Source organism: Hippichthys cyanospilos, chromosome 9, assembly GCF_059441005.1.
Source record: "Hippichthys cyanospilos isolate Australia breed blue-spotted pipefish chromosome 9, RoL_Hcya_1.0, whole genome shotgun sequence".
Taxonomy (NCBI): Eukaryota; Metazoa; Chordata; class Actinopteri; order Syngnathiformes; family Syngnathidae; genus Hippichthys; species Hippichthys cyanospilos.
Window position 1 is genome coordinate 18,125,210 of NC_142377.1, and position 15,805 is coordinate 18,141,014.

Genomic DNA, 15,805 nt, shown 5'->3' on the forward strand with positions numbered 1-15,805 from the left:
CCATAACAGTATATTATACATATCCACTTTTAATGTTATTTATCTTGACATTGTAAGGATACATTCAGAACATTTAGTCACAAACGTACAGCGCATCATTTTTGTCCAGAATTTTGCACGGAATGTTATTACACCATTTTTTTCATAACTTTCCATTTGTTTTATGAAAATTAAGTTACCATTTCAATTCACAATCAAATGTATTCCACATATTGTCTCCTTTTATTGAGGTTGACAATGGCATTAAAATTACATCTAATTATCATTCTATTTTCTGAATGAACTCATCACAATGAACAATTTGTGCAGTGAATAAACGCTCAAGCAAAAAATGGTTTAGTGCGATGGATATAAAATGTACACTTGTTCAACAGACTGAATGAGCATTGACGCATCCACAAGGTCCACTTTGGTTCCCTTTTTAAATGTGAGGTTAAAAAAATAAAACTTAGATATTGCAATAAAGTACAATTCGCTGCAATTTATCTTTTGTGTTTCATCCCATTAAAAGTTACTTTTTGTTGAGGTCACTCAGAAGGCAGAAAGTCGCCCCACTGTTTTCTGGGTTAAAATGAATTTTTGTTTCATTTATAATTACAGATAGATGTGAGGTTCCTTATCTGGGGGTGGGGGGTGGGGGGGGGGGTGCTTTCGTGTGGCTGGAAAATGGGTTGTATTCTGCGACGTGTTTACCAGCTCCAAGTGTGTCTCATCACGGGCAGTTTGTTTGAGCGGTAAGCGACATAATGAGAACAGTGGAGGCCAAGCAAAATAGTCATTTGTTTGCGTACAAGATGTGATGGGATGAACTTCAAGCCGCCGCCGTTTAAAAAAAAGAAAACAGAGGTAGGTAGGTATGGCGAAGCGAGCAGAAAGGCCAACGCTAACCGGAAGTGACCACGCGTTATCAAATAAACAGACAGTGACTTCCGAGCGGAAGCACGACATATTGTCATGAAATATTTCAAGTTTACCGTCTGAAACTTTGTTCCAGCTTGACAAGGATGCAGCACGCCAGGTTATTGTTATCCTATTATGGAATAAGATTGCTGTCACAAAGACGCGTGTTTAACCATCCTTATCTGTAGTTTTAACCATTTGTATCCATAATAGTTAAAGCTAAATTGTGTGGGTATGATTTTTTTTTTCTTGTGAGTGCAATCTAAATTGTGTGGGTATGATTTTTTTTCTATGAACCAAAAAATGAATATTTTCCATGTTACTACAAAGCAAAACTGTGTGGATTTGAATGTTTTTCTTATGTTTGTCTTCTGTGAGTGCACATTCTTTTCAATACAAATCACTTTTACGACTACGAAGCTTCACGACATTTGATTTCACGCCTTTGCAGGAACCTCTCGTGCAGATTTTTCTGTGGATTGCCGAAACAATGCAAAATGGGATGACGTCATGTCAAGCTAGCAGGGAGAGTAGTCGATCCTGCAAACGCCAATAGCATGGAATGCGGGACTTTAATAACTCCTCTTTCTTCAATGTTAAGGATGACGTGCTAGTTTATAGTGATGGTCAAATCAAGTTATGTGAGCCATTTGAGGCCATTTGAGACATTTGCTACATAAATGGCTTCATTTTTTGATGTTCGGTAACAGCTAGGGACCTCTACTGGCAGAAACAAGCACTTCAGTTGATTTTAAAGGACCTTTCCCTTGAAAAATCTTTGGTTTCCACACGAGAGGTTCGTGCACAAGTTTCAAGTGACATTTGTATTGAAGACTTTGCACTCATAGCGTTTAGATTTGTAGTCACAGGAATAAAATAATTTAGATTTGTACTGACAAGCTATAAGCATTATGCATACAAAGGGTTAAAGATGCATACATCTTTTAGTGGTTTTACTTCATACTAGTCTATATCTTTTTTTTCCTGTTCAAAGGCATCATTACACAGGTACGCGAATGCATCGCATTTGCATCGTCACTTGAAAGTGCTATGAACTGCTTTTGTCATAAAGATCATTTCTTGAAAGATGGGAAGTGTTTGTTTGAAAACACGTGGTTAAAGCAACAAAAGGCAAGTTTGGACTTGTGCAATTCTGCTATGCCCAATAGTGTCTGGTGAGTACGACTCAAATTACACTCAGAAGCAGAAATGTATCGCCTTAACTAAAATTAGCTTTTTGTGGCTTTCATTATAACAGATGTGGTGACCCCTAAAATGAGAGGAGGAAATAATGAATTTGAAGCCGGTGAAAAAATTTAAGTACGAGAGCAGCGCAAATATATTGGGGCCTTGAGATTTGAGTGTAATTCATTGTGTTGTTTCGCGCTGCAGGAACAGAATGCTCCTGAATCCCTGTGTTTACTATCCACAGATTTAGAATCAATATCGCTAAACCTTTGTGGGTTCATGGGTATCAGCTGACATTGGGCGAAAGCGGGACAGCTCAGGAAGCAATTCAAAACATTTTTTTTTTTTTATTAGGATTCAGGTCTTCGCATCACCACATCTGTCAGACTTTGATATGACACGGGCTACCGTAGCTCACTTGAGGCTGTCAGATGTCTTCCTTGGAGAGCTAAACAGCTGCAAAAATGGCTTCAAGGATCCCCTGCCTGGAGACCTCCTTTAAGAATTCTGGGATTTGGGCTGAAAGGCTGTGAAAGCCTGTTTGAGGTGCAAACTGCCCGGGGAAGAAAAAAAGTGCAGCACTGCCATTTGCCTTTTTATGTTTCACACGTGTGTGTGAATCACTAACGTCGTTGTCATAATTTTTATCTGAGCCACAAGCCTTGAAGCGAGCGGTCGGCTTTACAGGCTCTTAAACTATCCCTTGGTTAAAAACTTATTGGTTTCATTTGTCTAGGTTGGAATGAGCCTTCATCCCGTAATCATAGCTGTGGTGGTCATTGTCTCCCTGTCAGCATTAGCAGCTTTCGCCTTTGTTGTCCGCATGTTGTGCTTCCCACCCAAGTAAGTGTGTTGAACTCCAATTGGGTGCTTTTAATTGCCTTCACCATTGAATGTTATGCCCATTTTTTCCACTAGGAGCAACCAGCAACTCTTGGTGCTTAGATATCGGAATAAGGAGAGCGTAGCGATGATGGAGGACGCCGGCAACGTGGAAACACTGACGCTGCATTACAGTTCCGATGTGGTATGTTGTTATTGTAGCCCGAGGTGGCTAAAAAGTATCAATCAATTGTTCAATGTATTGACTGGAAGGGTTACGTTTTAGACCACCAAGGATATAATACGAAACACTATTTAAAAACTCTTGGTGACTTTTTGTAGAATTTAGGGATGGAACTCATGGAACAAAAATAAAGACTATGGATTTAAAATATTTATACTCGGGCTTGACTTCTTTTCAGATCATAATTCATTGTGTTTATGTGTATCGGGATTGTTTTCAAACCAGGGCCCCACAAATTGGGCCAAGTGATTTTATTTTATTTTTTTTCCCCTAACTTTAAGACAAAGCGATTAAGACAAAGGTTTGGAAACAACTTAAAATGTCAAGAAATTCAAGATACAGCTTGTAATAAAAAAAAAAAAATGTATTGTATATATGATATGATATACTAATATAGTATAATAAGAGATTAACTCTTGAAAGTGTACAGCTGTGAACTGAAAGTCATTCTGGGTTTACAGTGTCAGCGACATCATAAAGCTGACTAAATAAAATAAAATGGTGCCTTAGTAAGAAACAATCCTTTTGATTAACATTTTTGTTTATCAAATTATTCCAATCATGCTTCCTACAAATATTGATGATGTAAACAATGCAATTCTAGGTATCTGTGAAATCGTGGGAAAAAAAAAGAATTAAAGAGGGTTTCCAAACTTTTGACTAGTATTTGTTGTATCCATGCCTTTGTTAAAGTGTAAACTATTTCTGCAATGACAAATTTTACAGGAGCGAATAAGTTATTTAAAAATACATTCTATGTGATACATACACAATAGAAAGCAATTTTTTTGGCTTATTTTTAAAAAGCAATTGTAAACTAGGTGACTGATAACATAAATTAAGGTAAAAAAAAAAAAAAAGCTATTAGATTTTTGTTTTTAAGCCTACGTAAATTGCAAATCTCGCCTAGGGTGCTACATCGAGTAGAGTTGGCTATGTCCACACATCCGACACTGTAAATATTCCTCACTCGACACTATTGGGCACACTCATTTTCAGGGTTCCCTCAGGGGCTGGTGCAAGGCATCAGGATGCGACAGGCTGACTGGGCTTGTTCTGTCGCCTGGCCCAGCTGTTCCGCTCCTCTGTCCTGCTTTTCCTTTACTTTTAATGTTATATCCTCGGCTCCAATCAACCATTGCTTTTAATGCACCACAAACATGCACGCTTTTTGGTGCTGTGTGGGAGCAGGCTGCAGGTCACCAGTGCCTGCTAGCTTTCCTGCTTTATCCCTGTCAGCCTTTTCACATTTTAATGCACTGCAACAAACTGAGAGCCACACAGACACACACTTTTGTGGGACTGGTGGACCACGCTGGGTCCATCAGCCTTGATGGAGACCTGTTGGGGTGAGCAACCTGGCCTATGCTTCCTTATTGAGTTTGTCTGTCTTCACTAGGCCCATACGGCTACAGGATTACACACCCAAAACGTCAATTTGCTTGTATATAGTACATAGGCTTGCCTATGGGATTTAGTAGATTAAACTTGCTGCAACTTCCCAATTGTTATACACTCACTAGTAGAGCTTTTTGAGGCTGGTTTAATTGATAATTTAACAAACCAACACCCCCAACAAAAGCTCAATAAAAGAGAATGATCATATAAAACAGGATACCATTTGTACTTTGGATACACAACAATGACAGATTACAGATTGACCTATACATTCCAAAACAACGTTTTCTTTTAATATAATGAAATTACAGTGGGCCCCCGTGTTACCAGCAAAATACCATGAAGAGGGGACAACAAAGCTGTGTTCCACATCGCAACATGAAAAAAAAAAAACATAAGCCAGGGAAGCTGTAACACGGGGGTCCACTGTACTGGTATTTTCTGTTTCTAATTTCCCATTTGTGATTGGAAACTGCTGACCAAGTAACAGACATTGGTGGATAGCGTATGATTTACTTGGCTGTTTTAATTTTAGCCCTAAATGGTGTGCAGACATTTCACATACCCAACTATTTGTATACAAACCATTAAAAAGATCCATCTCTTGTCTAGCCACTGGCGCCTGGCCGCCGCCGTCCTTGCACCAGTGAACAAAAACCAAGTGCGGTATTAAATGGGCTTAACTAATTGGCTTTGACTTTCCAATTACAAGAGTTTGAATCGAAAAACATCACTTCTGAAATCATCCCGCTTAGCCCCACCCCTAAGACACTGATTGGTCTTTTTTTTTTTTAACCACAGCTACCATCGTATCATTTTGAAGCTTAACGAGGTGGACTGGTCCATTTGACGTAATGCAAGATAATGCGGCCTTCGTTCCCACATCAAATGTAATGGGCTTTTGTTCTTCTTCTTCTTCTTGACAGGATATGCTGGAGTAAATCAATGGCTTGCTTACATTGCAGCCCAATGACTCCTGGAAGAAACCATACAATGACTGCTAGAGCACTGACAGGTTAACCAAATCCCCTTCAACAAGTGTAAAACCTCAAGTCTCCAAGGCATTTTTCATATTTTCATCTGTGAATTGCAAAGATTTTGACAAAATAACCAGGGTTTCTTTTTTTTTTTTCTGTGTTTTGGGGTAGACGATAACAACACTGACATCTATGTTACAAATTGTTCCTGACAGAGCTGCCTTGAAACACGCACAGGCCAAAAAAATAGATGTGAAGAAGCGACTTCTATCTGATGCGATATCCACTCTCTGGTCAATTCACCATACATAGTGGCAGTTAAATGCACACAAAGTACAATAAACCTCAAGGAACAAATAAAAAAATAGAAAAGATATTATTTCACTCGCAACGCAGTAAAGGTCACTAATTGGCACTTGTGTGTTTTCATTTCTAGTGCTGGCCTGAAAATGGTTCCTTTGCCATTGAACGTATAACATTACCCTGTTATGAAATAAGTAGCGTCACGTGGCAATTTGACATTTTGGCCGTCTCAAACGCTGTAATTGACTTCTAAAAATAGTTTGCCTTTGTCTGCGAGCAGGCCGGCTTTCCTTTTCAAGCCTTATTTTCCTTTTAATGTGCCAACATTAGCTGACTTGAAGGAAACTTGCTGCCCTTTGGCTGAGCCACGTCTGATGTGGACAAGGAAAAACTGAGGAAATTTGAAAGGTAGAAGCTCGAAAATGCCTAATCAGTTAGCATGTGTTGCAAGGCAAAATAGCATTTTAACATGTAATTTAGGACCCTTTAGGCAGCAAACTACATTTTAATCACTAGAGAATGCAGCTCCTGGAGAAATTGTGTGAAAGCTGAGAGGCTAAATGAAAAATTGCGGAATGATTTGGAATATTAAAAGGCATAGAATGATAAACTATGATTTGGAATGAGGGGAAAATGTTGAATTTGTTTGAACCAGTCAGAAAAAGAAATTAGTGGAGAAAAATAAACCCCCCAAATTTTACTTTTGGCTTTCGTTTTGAAATTTCAAAAAGTTGCTGTCGGTATTAGGTGAAAACAGTTGGAATGGTTTAAATTGATTTAAAAAAAAAATAAAGGACAAAAAAGACTAAAACCTTTAATATTCAACATTTTGCTGTTGGGAATAATCAGCGATTGTGTCCGCAAAACAAAAAATTGGAAACATGTTATCAACAAATAACATTCACGTTTGTATTGATTTAATATTTGCTTATGTACATATGCATAACATCCACGTTTGTATTGATTTAAAATTTGTTTATGTACATATGCATCCACACACATAGTAACTAGTAACTTCATAGTTACTCCATTTTTACATGTATATTCCATTAAAAATTGCTATTTTTTCCTTTAAGGAATTGTTCATCTCTTATGCTCATATCGTCACTCCTTCATTCATAAATGACAGAATTTTATTTTTCCAGTTGCCGTGACATGCCTATTTTATGGAGTGGCACCTAGGGGGTCTGAGCAGATTCCAGCAGTGGCACTGGCCCCATCAGCCTCTCTGTGGATCCGCCTGTGGGGATGAGCTGAAAAGTTTGAAGTTGGAGTGCTTTGAATTGGTTAAAAAATGTAGAAAAGAGGCAAAAAGAACAACTGATTTTTGGGGATTTTATTTGAAAAAAAAAAGTGTTAGGAACTGGGTATGGAGGTACCATTGTGGACACCTATACTCTGGAATCTGGTGAAGTGAATTGAATGAGCTGAATGTTTTCATTTTCAGATTGGAAGGATTTTTATTGAAATTACAATATCGCATTAGCTATTGTAAAGGGAATGGTGTAGAGTAACGTGTGACGCCTGAGGCGGTCACACAATAAATATCTTGTCTGACAAAAACCCAACATACATTTGAACGATGCTTCCATGAATTCATACAACACACGACAATGCAAATGTGGTCTCCCATTTACCCATCACTCAAATTCCTGTAGCTTATACAGGTGACTGAATAAAAAAAACACATGATCGTTAATCACATGCACAATTACAGCCGCACGGTACATTTTAAAACATAAGACATTGCTTCTCGGACATTTGAAGTAAAACATCTAATTGTGTAGAACGGCAGAGCAAAGACGCCCCGTGCTGGCTTTATGCAGTATTACACCACCTTGTTCATGAACTCCCGTCAACCTCTCCATTTTGTTTAAGGCACGTATTATACGTACTCTTCTGAATTATGCCATCTTGTGTCTTCGTATTAATGGGCATTTTCTCAGCGGCCTTCAGTGTGTCTGTTCCAAATATGTATGGGACCAATAAAAATGTAAGTCGGCACAAATACTGCAGCGTGTTATCCTTTTTCCCTTTTCTTCTAATAGAGACTGCAAAATTCTGGCATTGTTATTGTAGCAGTGCCTAAATGGGAAAATGTTATGGTACTTTGTCACTGTTACGTTTTTTGTTTTTATTAAAAAAAACATTTAAAACAAATACCTTGTTATTATCCAATGATAAATTGAATACAGCTGGCAAATTCTTGGATTTTGTAGAAAATTACAATTTAGATGATACCCCAGCTCCATCGGAATTGAGATTTTTGTATTGTCAAAAGCGTATTTGTTGCGGGGAAACGTCACTTAGTGAACACACAGCTCGTGACAGTGATAGTTAACTGCTTAGATAAAAATTTTTTGTCCATGATATTTCTTACCCTGTCTTCTTAAACCATCTCAGAGGAATGCATCCTTTAAGAGTGTGTTTTTTTTTTAACACTTAGGAAGGTCGATACCAAATGTCTGCAAATTGTGGATTGTCGTTTTATGTCAAGGAAACAATCTTTTGAAACTAAATCTGACAATTTCCCGTCAAGGTAAGAACTAATAATTTTATACAAGGACATATGAGCAGCACACTGAAGGGGAAAAACAACCTTTGAAATACATTATGAACAAGAATGTTCTTTTAAAAAACACTGCACAAGATATGACAGTTCATAAAGAAACTATTTTCCTGAGCTGCTTTGTGCTGTTGTGTAGCACACTGGTGTGTGTGGTGGCTCCGAAATGTCTCAACTCTTGTGTGACTACATATTTTTCCTCTTTGTGTTGATCCGCTATCATTTAAAAAAATATATTCTCCACTGTACGATAACTCTTCTTTGAAACTCTATCCTAATTTTAATATCCTACTTTGAAACTAACCTAAATGAGAACCCTAACACTAGTTAAGCAGAAACCTGGTACCACCAAAAACGGGCATATGAACAGGGGTGCATAGATCTTTTTTTTTTTCCCCTATCCACGGAAAAAGTGAATTAGGCTACAACCCTCCTTTGAAATTCTAACCAAAGTCAAATCCCTGACTTTGAAAGCCTAACCCTAGTTCAAAACTATTCTATGAAAATCCTAAAACCCTAATAAATATGTTAAAACTCGACTACTGTACTTAAAAATCTGAAATTATTAAAAATTCCGACATGGGGGCATTTTCCCCCAATTCATTTTTTCTTTTCCTTAACCCTTGAGCAATATTTTGATCATTTCAGCTGTATTTTGGCCAAGAGATGGCACATTCCTGGTAGTGCGATAACTAAGTGGTCATACCATTTTGAACGTTGACACATCACCACCAAGGTGAAATTTCAGCTCCTTTGTGTCTTCTTTCAATGCTTTCCCTTTGTTGTGAAATGCCTTTGATGTAAAGATCAAAGGATTGGACAATACTGCACAAGGATTATTGAATTTCACTTTTGTAGACTACAGCGATTGGACTTTGCATGAATATTTGAGTAACCGCACACATTTTATGACAGGGTTTGGACTTTTCTATGAGTATCCAAACAAGACTCGAGCTATTGTTTGCTTTAAGATCTAGCGGTGACCTATGAATGGTTGCTGTCCCATATTGTGAGGAGGAGAAACTTGATCATGGAGTTGACTGTGGGTGTGTGCACATACAATGTCACATCCTGCTTACTCTCCCAGCACAAGGACAAGCACTGTTGCATATCCAAAGGTCCTTCCCATGCATATGCGCGGCAAGGCAGCCCGAACGGATGACATGACACCAAGCAGCTGTGTTGCTGACAGCAAATAATATATCAAGAACGGAACAGACCCATTTGTCGGAGACATGAAGCATCGAGGTGAGGTTTGAGCTCCGTGATGTACGCATTTCACGGCCCGCGCGCTGTGTCGACTTGAGTCAGCTTGCTCTTTGTGGTTGACAGTTGCCCCCTACGCCGCTGTAATTGTTGTTCTTGTGGTCACATGGGCCATCTCGCACGACTACGTGCGAATACATCAGAGAGCAAGAGACCTTTTAGGTGAGCTTCACATTTGCGCTCGCATTAGAGTCAATATCACCGTAGGGTGCCTTCGGGACTCCCGCGTAGCGCCTCACACAATGTTGATTTTAAATACGTGCAGCAAGCATAAAATGGATGCAATCAGCAAAATAGAGGAACTTGCTGACAGGGTGGACATTTTTGGCTAATGTTGGCATTAAATGAACACATAGCGCACCTTCACTTGGCCAACATCATGAAGCTGACTGTGTTCTCTTAAATATATTTCAGTTCCTGAGAGAAGTTGGCGGTTGTCTATGGGGAGTGGACATGTTAGGTTTGACAACATATACTTATGGTGAAAATGCAAGTGTTTATTTTGCAAGTAGCTTTTTCATCTTTTCCTGAAAATGGACAATAGCTGAATGTCATGTCTGAAAACATCAGGGGGTTTCATCAAGGGCGCAGTGTGGGGCGCGACAAAATCATCTGCGGCCGATGAAAAACAAATATACAGTGAAAGAAACGCAAGATGTAAACATTGTTATTGAAATGTCTTATCACTGTGAGGCCGTGTGTGCAAAGGTTCGGCTACTTTTGATAAGACCCCAGAGTTCAGTTTTTCTGGTCCATTTTCATTCTGATGAGGACACCAAAGGCACTTTGGAGTGATACTGGCTCACATCACATCATCGTTCCTTATCAGTTTCATATTTTTTGTCCTTTTTCTTTTGTAGAGATGAACAGCGTGGCACAATCCCAACCGAGTGAGCAGAATGAAGCTATTTTTGACAGACTTTTTATGCTTATAAAAGTGCGCATGGACATAATGCCATTTTCTCTGGAAAAAAAAATATTCATAAAATTGTTCAATTTGTTCTCCTGAAACTGGCTATATTCTTGTAAAATAGTGGCTTTATTCCTGTAGCATTACATCTTGGTTGAAAAAAAAGGTGAATAATAAAATGATGAAACTACAACTCTATTATATTCTAATTCATTTAAATTTTCTCACTTCTAACAAATTATAATATGTAATTTTAGTAGATCATAGGTATCCCTGTAAAACTTTGACACTATTCTCATCATATTAACTTTTTCCTCACATTTAAACAATTCTCGCAATGAAATTAAGGTTAATCACAACAATTTTTTTCCGATAACTAGTTTTCTCAAAATTTTCACGGATTAGTAACAGTAAATTGCAGCTATTTGAGTCACTTCCATTTAAAGAAAGACAATTTTTTTCTCAGATCTTGAAAATTCCGACTTCAAATCTTTTCTTGTCACATTTAAACTTTAAATATGACTTTCCCCATAATCTATTTCATTTAAAATGTGATTTTTCTTCTTAGAACTAAATCATTACAGTATATCAATTTTGTTTTATAAAATTACACTCAAACTTTGTCATCTTGTTAACAAACAAAACAAAACCAGCCTAACTTGTGCGTCAAATGTTACTTTTCCCACGTGAAATTTAACCTTTTTTTTTTTAAATAAGATTTTGATTATGTCACAATAACCCAATAAATAATCTTGCAGCAATGCCTTCACCCGAGTGCAACCTGTCCAGAAGGTGTCCTCCCGATCACTTTGCAATACACGTGCGCAGTGGATCAGCTAACGTTGTTGGGCCCAAGATCTGCTTCGATGGTAAAATGTAAGTCATCCGTACGCAAGAACCTTCTCACAAAATACACGGCTCTCGTGTGAATCAACTTTTCTTTATGCACCGTATGTCTGCAGCATCATGAGCCACATACTGAACAACGTGGGGCCTGGCCTCAACATCGTTGTTGTAAACAGTGAGTAGAAATCTAAATGCAGTAGTTGGCCATTTTTTAAATCGCTTTTAAACTCATATTATGTACATCATATAGCAAGTGTGGTAATTCACGCTCGATACGATCAAAGATTGGGAATCCAGTGATTTGGAATTGTAATCACATCTACATCCAGCCAAAAATGTTGAAGAGTGAGGTGAAATCATAATATCCGTTTTTCCGATCACAACCACAAAATCATTTGTGATTTGTTAACTTTGTGAACCACCTTCATCTCTTCCCTGCCAGATGTAGATATGTTATTGATGTCCAAATTGGATCTCTGCAGTAACAGTGTAAACAACCTTATCAGATACAGCAGCAATCTCCATTGGGGGAAGGTGAACGCACTTCAGAGAGTATTGTGAGACTTCAACGGGAAATCTAATTTATTGTGCTTTTTATTTCGTGATCTGAAAAATACATGTTTTTTCAAATCAAGAGCAAATTAAATGGAACATGGAGGTGACACCCTTTCTTGCAAAACATTTTGTTTTGTTAAAGTTTCCTTAAGGCATTGTAAGTATTGAATTACATTTTTCACCCATAAGTGTTCAAGCAACGCCTTCAGGTGGAGAAAGAGCTCTGGCACAGTAAGTTATTTTCTGGCATAGTCATAGCAACAACCACAGTACGTTATTTAGGCATATGAAAAATCAGTATATATTGTTTTGACTTAATAACTCAGACCTCCCAGTTTAAAGGAGAATTCAAGCGCACTTTTCCTAATCGGAGGAAAAGTTTGACATTCCGCCATGCGTGCGGCAAGACTCAACATCGGCGAGTCATTTGACGGAGAGGGCTCAGAAGAGCCCTTGGTTTAAAAACAGACCCAAAAATATCAACTACAAATACATCAGCTGCACATGTAATAAATAGCGAGCAAGGAATGAGCCATCTAAAATTCATCTAAAATGCTTCTCTCTGGTCTACTTGGCTGAAAAATATATTTCTCAGGGCGCAGGGGCGTCATTGAAAAATGAGTGAGCGCCACTGAGAAACATGTGTCACTTGAAATGTAGATGGTATTCGACAAGATTAAAAAATCAAATCTGAAATAAGCAGTCATTCGGAATTTGGCACACGCAGATCCAACCTTGGTTGTTTCATCTTTTATCTCAAAGGCTTTTCACATCAAAATCTTACATGCCAAATTCCTCTCTTTATGTTCAGTATTTATTTATGATTGGAGCCAGTGGAACAACCAATAAGAGTCCAGTGTCCTCCGTTGAACTTTTGCAGCCTACCATGACCTGGATACATGAACGTCTACAAAGATTTTCCGATTTTTTAACACAACTGACGCTAGAGGATTAAAAGAACCAAAGTCAAAGGTTAAAATTGATATGCACAGGCTCCTCACAAAGGTTCCACTGGGCTCAATTTTCAAGCAAATCTTCATATATTTTTATCGGTCAGAGCAAGAGCCCGACTGATGTTGAATGTTGAAGTGGGTAGATGTTTTTTTTATTTGTACTTTATACTGATTTGACTTCCGATACATTTCCCCGCAGTGATTTCCGCAACTCCTTTAGACTTTTTTTTCTTCTTCATCGGCGAGCAGATTTCGATGCGTCGAAGTGATGGCTGACAAATGCGGGATGGAAAACGAGGAAGCGAAACGCGCTCGTTTTAATTGGGCCAACGGTTATCTGCACCCGAGGAAGATGATATGATGATGAATGCAAGCTGCTGAAGATGATAAACACGCACGCATGTTTGTTTCATCTCAGGTGAGAGCGGCGCCGTGGACAGATGTGGCTATCTGAATATGAAAGATGGAGGTAGGGAAGCGTTATATAAATCTTTTTAACAGAGACGATTTATTTACATTTTTTTAATTTAATCTGACTTTCTCGGCTGCCAAAGTCCCAGAGGACATCTTGGCGTACCTGAAAGAGATTAAACCGGGAGAGATTGTCATTGTGGCCTCCTTTGACGACGTGACAACAAAGTAGGGCCGATTCCCACACGCTCATCCGCTAAAACGATTTCCCGCTCCGCAAAAATCACCTTTCATTTTTTTTCGCCCTCACTTCTCGACGGCAGGATGACAAAAGAAATGAGGGAGATTTTTGTCGGGATGGGCAGCTCTTTGATCGAGTCGGTGAGTTACCGTGACAACTGGGTGTTTGCGGGAAGAGGAGGTTCGGCGAGCAGAAGCTCCTTTGAGAAGGTCAGTGGCCCTGCCCTCCTTCGTTCTATTTATGCGCGTGGAAAAACGGAGCTCTGACAACTAAACGTCTTCTCGGTTGTTCACCTGTCAGCGAGCTGCTAATGACGACACGAGCAACGTTTATGACGGATGGCCCCTGGCGGTGGAGGTGGGCGGCTGTTTTCCCAGAAGCTCTTAAAGGACCTTGCTCATAAATAGGACCGTAGGAATAAAGTTTATGACTGAAACGAGAGTCTGGAAATCACGTGTTTCGCACTGTCTGTTTGCTGGACAGCAAAAGGGTTTTTGTTCTTTTGGAGCTGTTTTAACATGCTTTAACAAATCTGGTTCATTATCACTGTAAAGCAGTGTTTCTCAAATAGTTTGGTGGGCCTTTCTGGGGGGGGCGATTGACAAAGATAGACATCTTTTTTTTTCAGGCACTTTGATGCACTTGGGTTTTTTTCTGCTTAGACCACGGGTGTCAAACTCAAGGCCCAGGGGCCAGATCCGGCCTGCCGCATCATTGATTTCAAAACTACATAAATGTGTGACAAACACAGAAACTATAACTACACTGTGGCCCTTGATGTTTTTTGTTGTTGCTATCTTTGCACCACATGACATTTGTATCATAAATACCTAATGGGAAACTGCAGGTCGCCCTGGAACAAGGAATGAGGAAAAATAATGGTCATTGATCTTTCTACTCAGAAGTTTAATAATCCATAACTGTGCTTACCCTCAATCATAAACGGTTGCTATACATAATCTTCTTTTCGTCGCACCCTAGCACAAGGAGGGTCTGTAAAAATTTGCATGGTCACCACTTCTCTCATAGGAATAAGGTTCTTTACAAAAAACGAAACAAAGATGATATACTCTTACCTTGAGTTCTACCTAATCATTTCGTGTCACCAACAAATAAAAATGGCAAATACAACATTCTCAGCTGAAGGTTCAACTTTGCCTAAACCTATACATGTTTTTCACCCCGTGACTTTTTTGCATACTGAGATGAACAAACGTCTTGAGATCAAATAGAAGTTGTCATTTTAACAATGGATATAAATGAACTCCTCTGAACTGCAAATTGAATTCCCAGTTGCAAACAATGGTGAAAAAAAAGGTGTCAGAGTGCAAATTAGTTAACACTAAAGGTGCACTCCATTGTGCAAAGACTTCTGCTATACATTTAAACTATGAATGCTGAATATACTCCCGAGACACATAACAAAAAAAAAAATAAATTTAAATGAGAAGCAGTCTTGTTTATATGGCACACTTTACGAATCCTTTCTTAGGAAATCTCAATAATATTAATTTACTTTTGTGGTGCTAGAAAATGTGGCACAATGTCGACACAGCCTATTACCTTAAATACATTTATGAATGTGATATATTCACTGGTTCGACATTATTAACACCTGCCCATCTTCTTTTGATTGACATTGAGAGTGTGATATGAGTCTGTGTGTGTTTCTGTGGTGTGTGTGAGTATATATATATATATATATATATGCGTCTACTTAATACCTGTAGCGACATGTCGTTTTTCATCATGTACAATTCATCAGATTGTCAAATCAATTTGAGGAGTAACTAACTGTGCTGTCAGTTTACACTTGTGAGGTTCCTCAGTGAGGCAGACAGGTGTCGGCCATTAATGCGGTGCTGCAATCATTTGTTATTATTCTTATAATAGTCATCATATCATAGCGAGGCAGGTAACACGTTTCTCTACTGCTGTGAAGAAACCAGGGGGCTTGTGTCATTAAAAAAAAAAAAAAATTCTGGGACTGGCGTCACCAAAACTGTATTTCAAATCCAAACAAAAAATATTTTGGCTATAATGGACTAATTGAATGTTAGTTAGTTATTAAATGTTATATTAAATGTTAATTTCACATGTCTTGTATGCCACAGTTATACTGGATGATTAGGATCCTGTTATTCTATAGCTGGCCAGCAGAGGACAGTGTAAACACTTCTTTAGACTGCAGTTTTGGTACTGTGCATGCATACTTCACGTTTGTG

At 38.6% G+C, this 15,805-nt stretch overlaps 1 protein-coding gene and 1 long non-coding RNA gene across 8 annotated transcripts; both read left to right on the forward strand.

Moving 5' to 3' along the window:
• Positions 1-789: 789 nt before the first annotated feature.
• On the forward strand, positions 790-7,840 carry LOC148419269 (uncharacterized). Of its 6 annotated transcripts, none has more exons than XR_015866699.1 (6): positions 790-846; positions 2,825-2,931; positions 3,007-3,115; positions 5,479-5,567; positions 5,701-6,240; positions 6,978-7,840. It is a non-coding gene; the product is annotated as an uncharacterized LOC148419269 (long non-coding RNA). The 6 variants fall into 6 exon arrangements; XR_015866702.1 differs by lacking the exons at positions 790-846; positions 5,701-6,240 and adding exons at positions 1,951-2,075; positions 2,443-2,634; XR_015866703.1 differs by lacking the exons at positions 790-846; positions 5,701-6,240 and adding exons at positions 2,202-2,220; positions 2,443-2,634.
• Positions 7,841-9,410: 1,570 nt separating this feature from the next.
• Positions 9,411-14,227, forward strand: LOC148419270 (protein FAM3D). 2 transcript variants are annotated; one of them, XM_088423817.1, is made up of 10 exons: positions 9,411-9,646; positions 9,731-9,826; positions 10,525-10,554; positions 11,333-11,450; positions 11,537-11,595; positions 13,347-13,397; positions 13,483-13,567; positions 13,663-13,789; positions 13,881-13,937; positions 14,209-14,227. In XM_088423817.1, exons 1-10 carry the CDS (start codon positions 9,634-9,636, stop codon positions 14,215-14,217), a joined length of 645 nt encoding a protein of 214 aa, XP_088279943.1. In that variant the 5' UTR covers positions 9,411-9,633; the 3' UTR covers positions 14,218-14,227. The 2 variants fall into 2 exon arrangements, with proteins under 2 accessions (XP_088279943.1, XP_088279942.1); XM_088423816.1 differs by lacking the exon at positions 14,209-14,227 and having other exon boundaries at positions 13,881-14,162.
• The last annotated feature ends 1,578 nt before the right edge of the window (positions 14,228-15,805 follow it).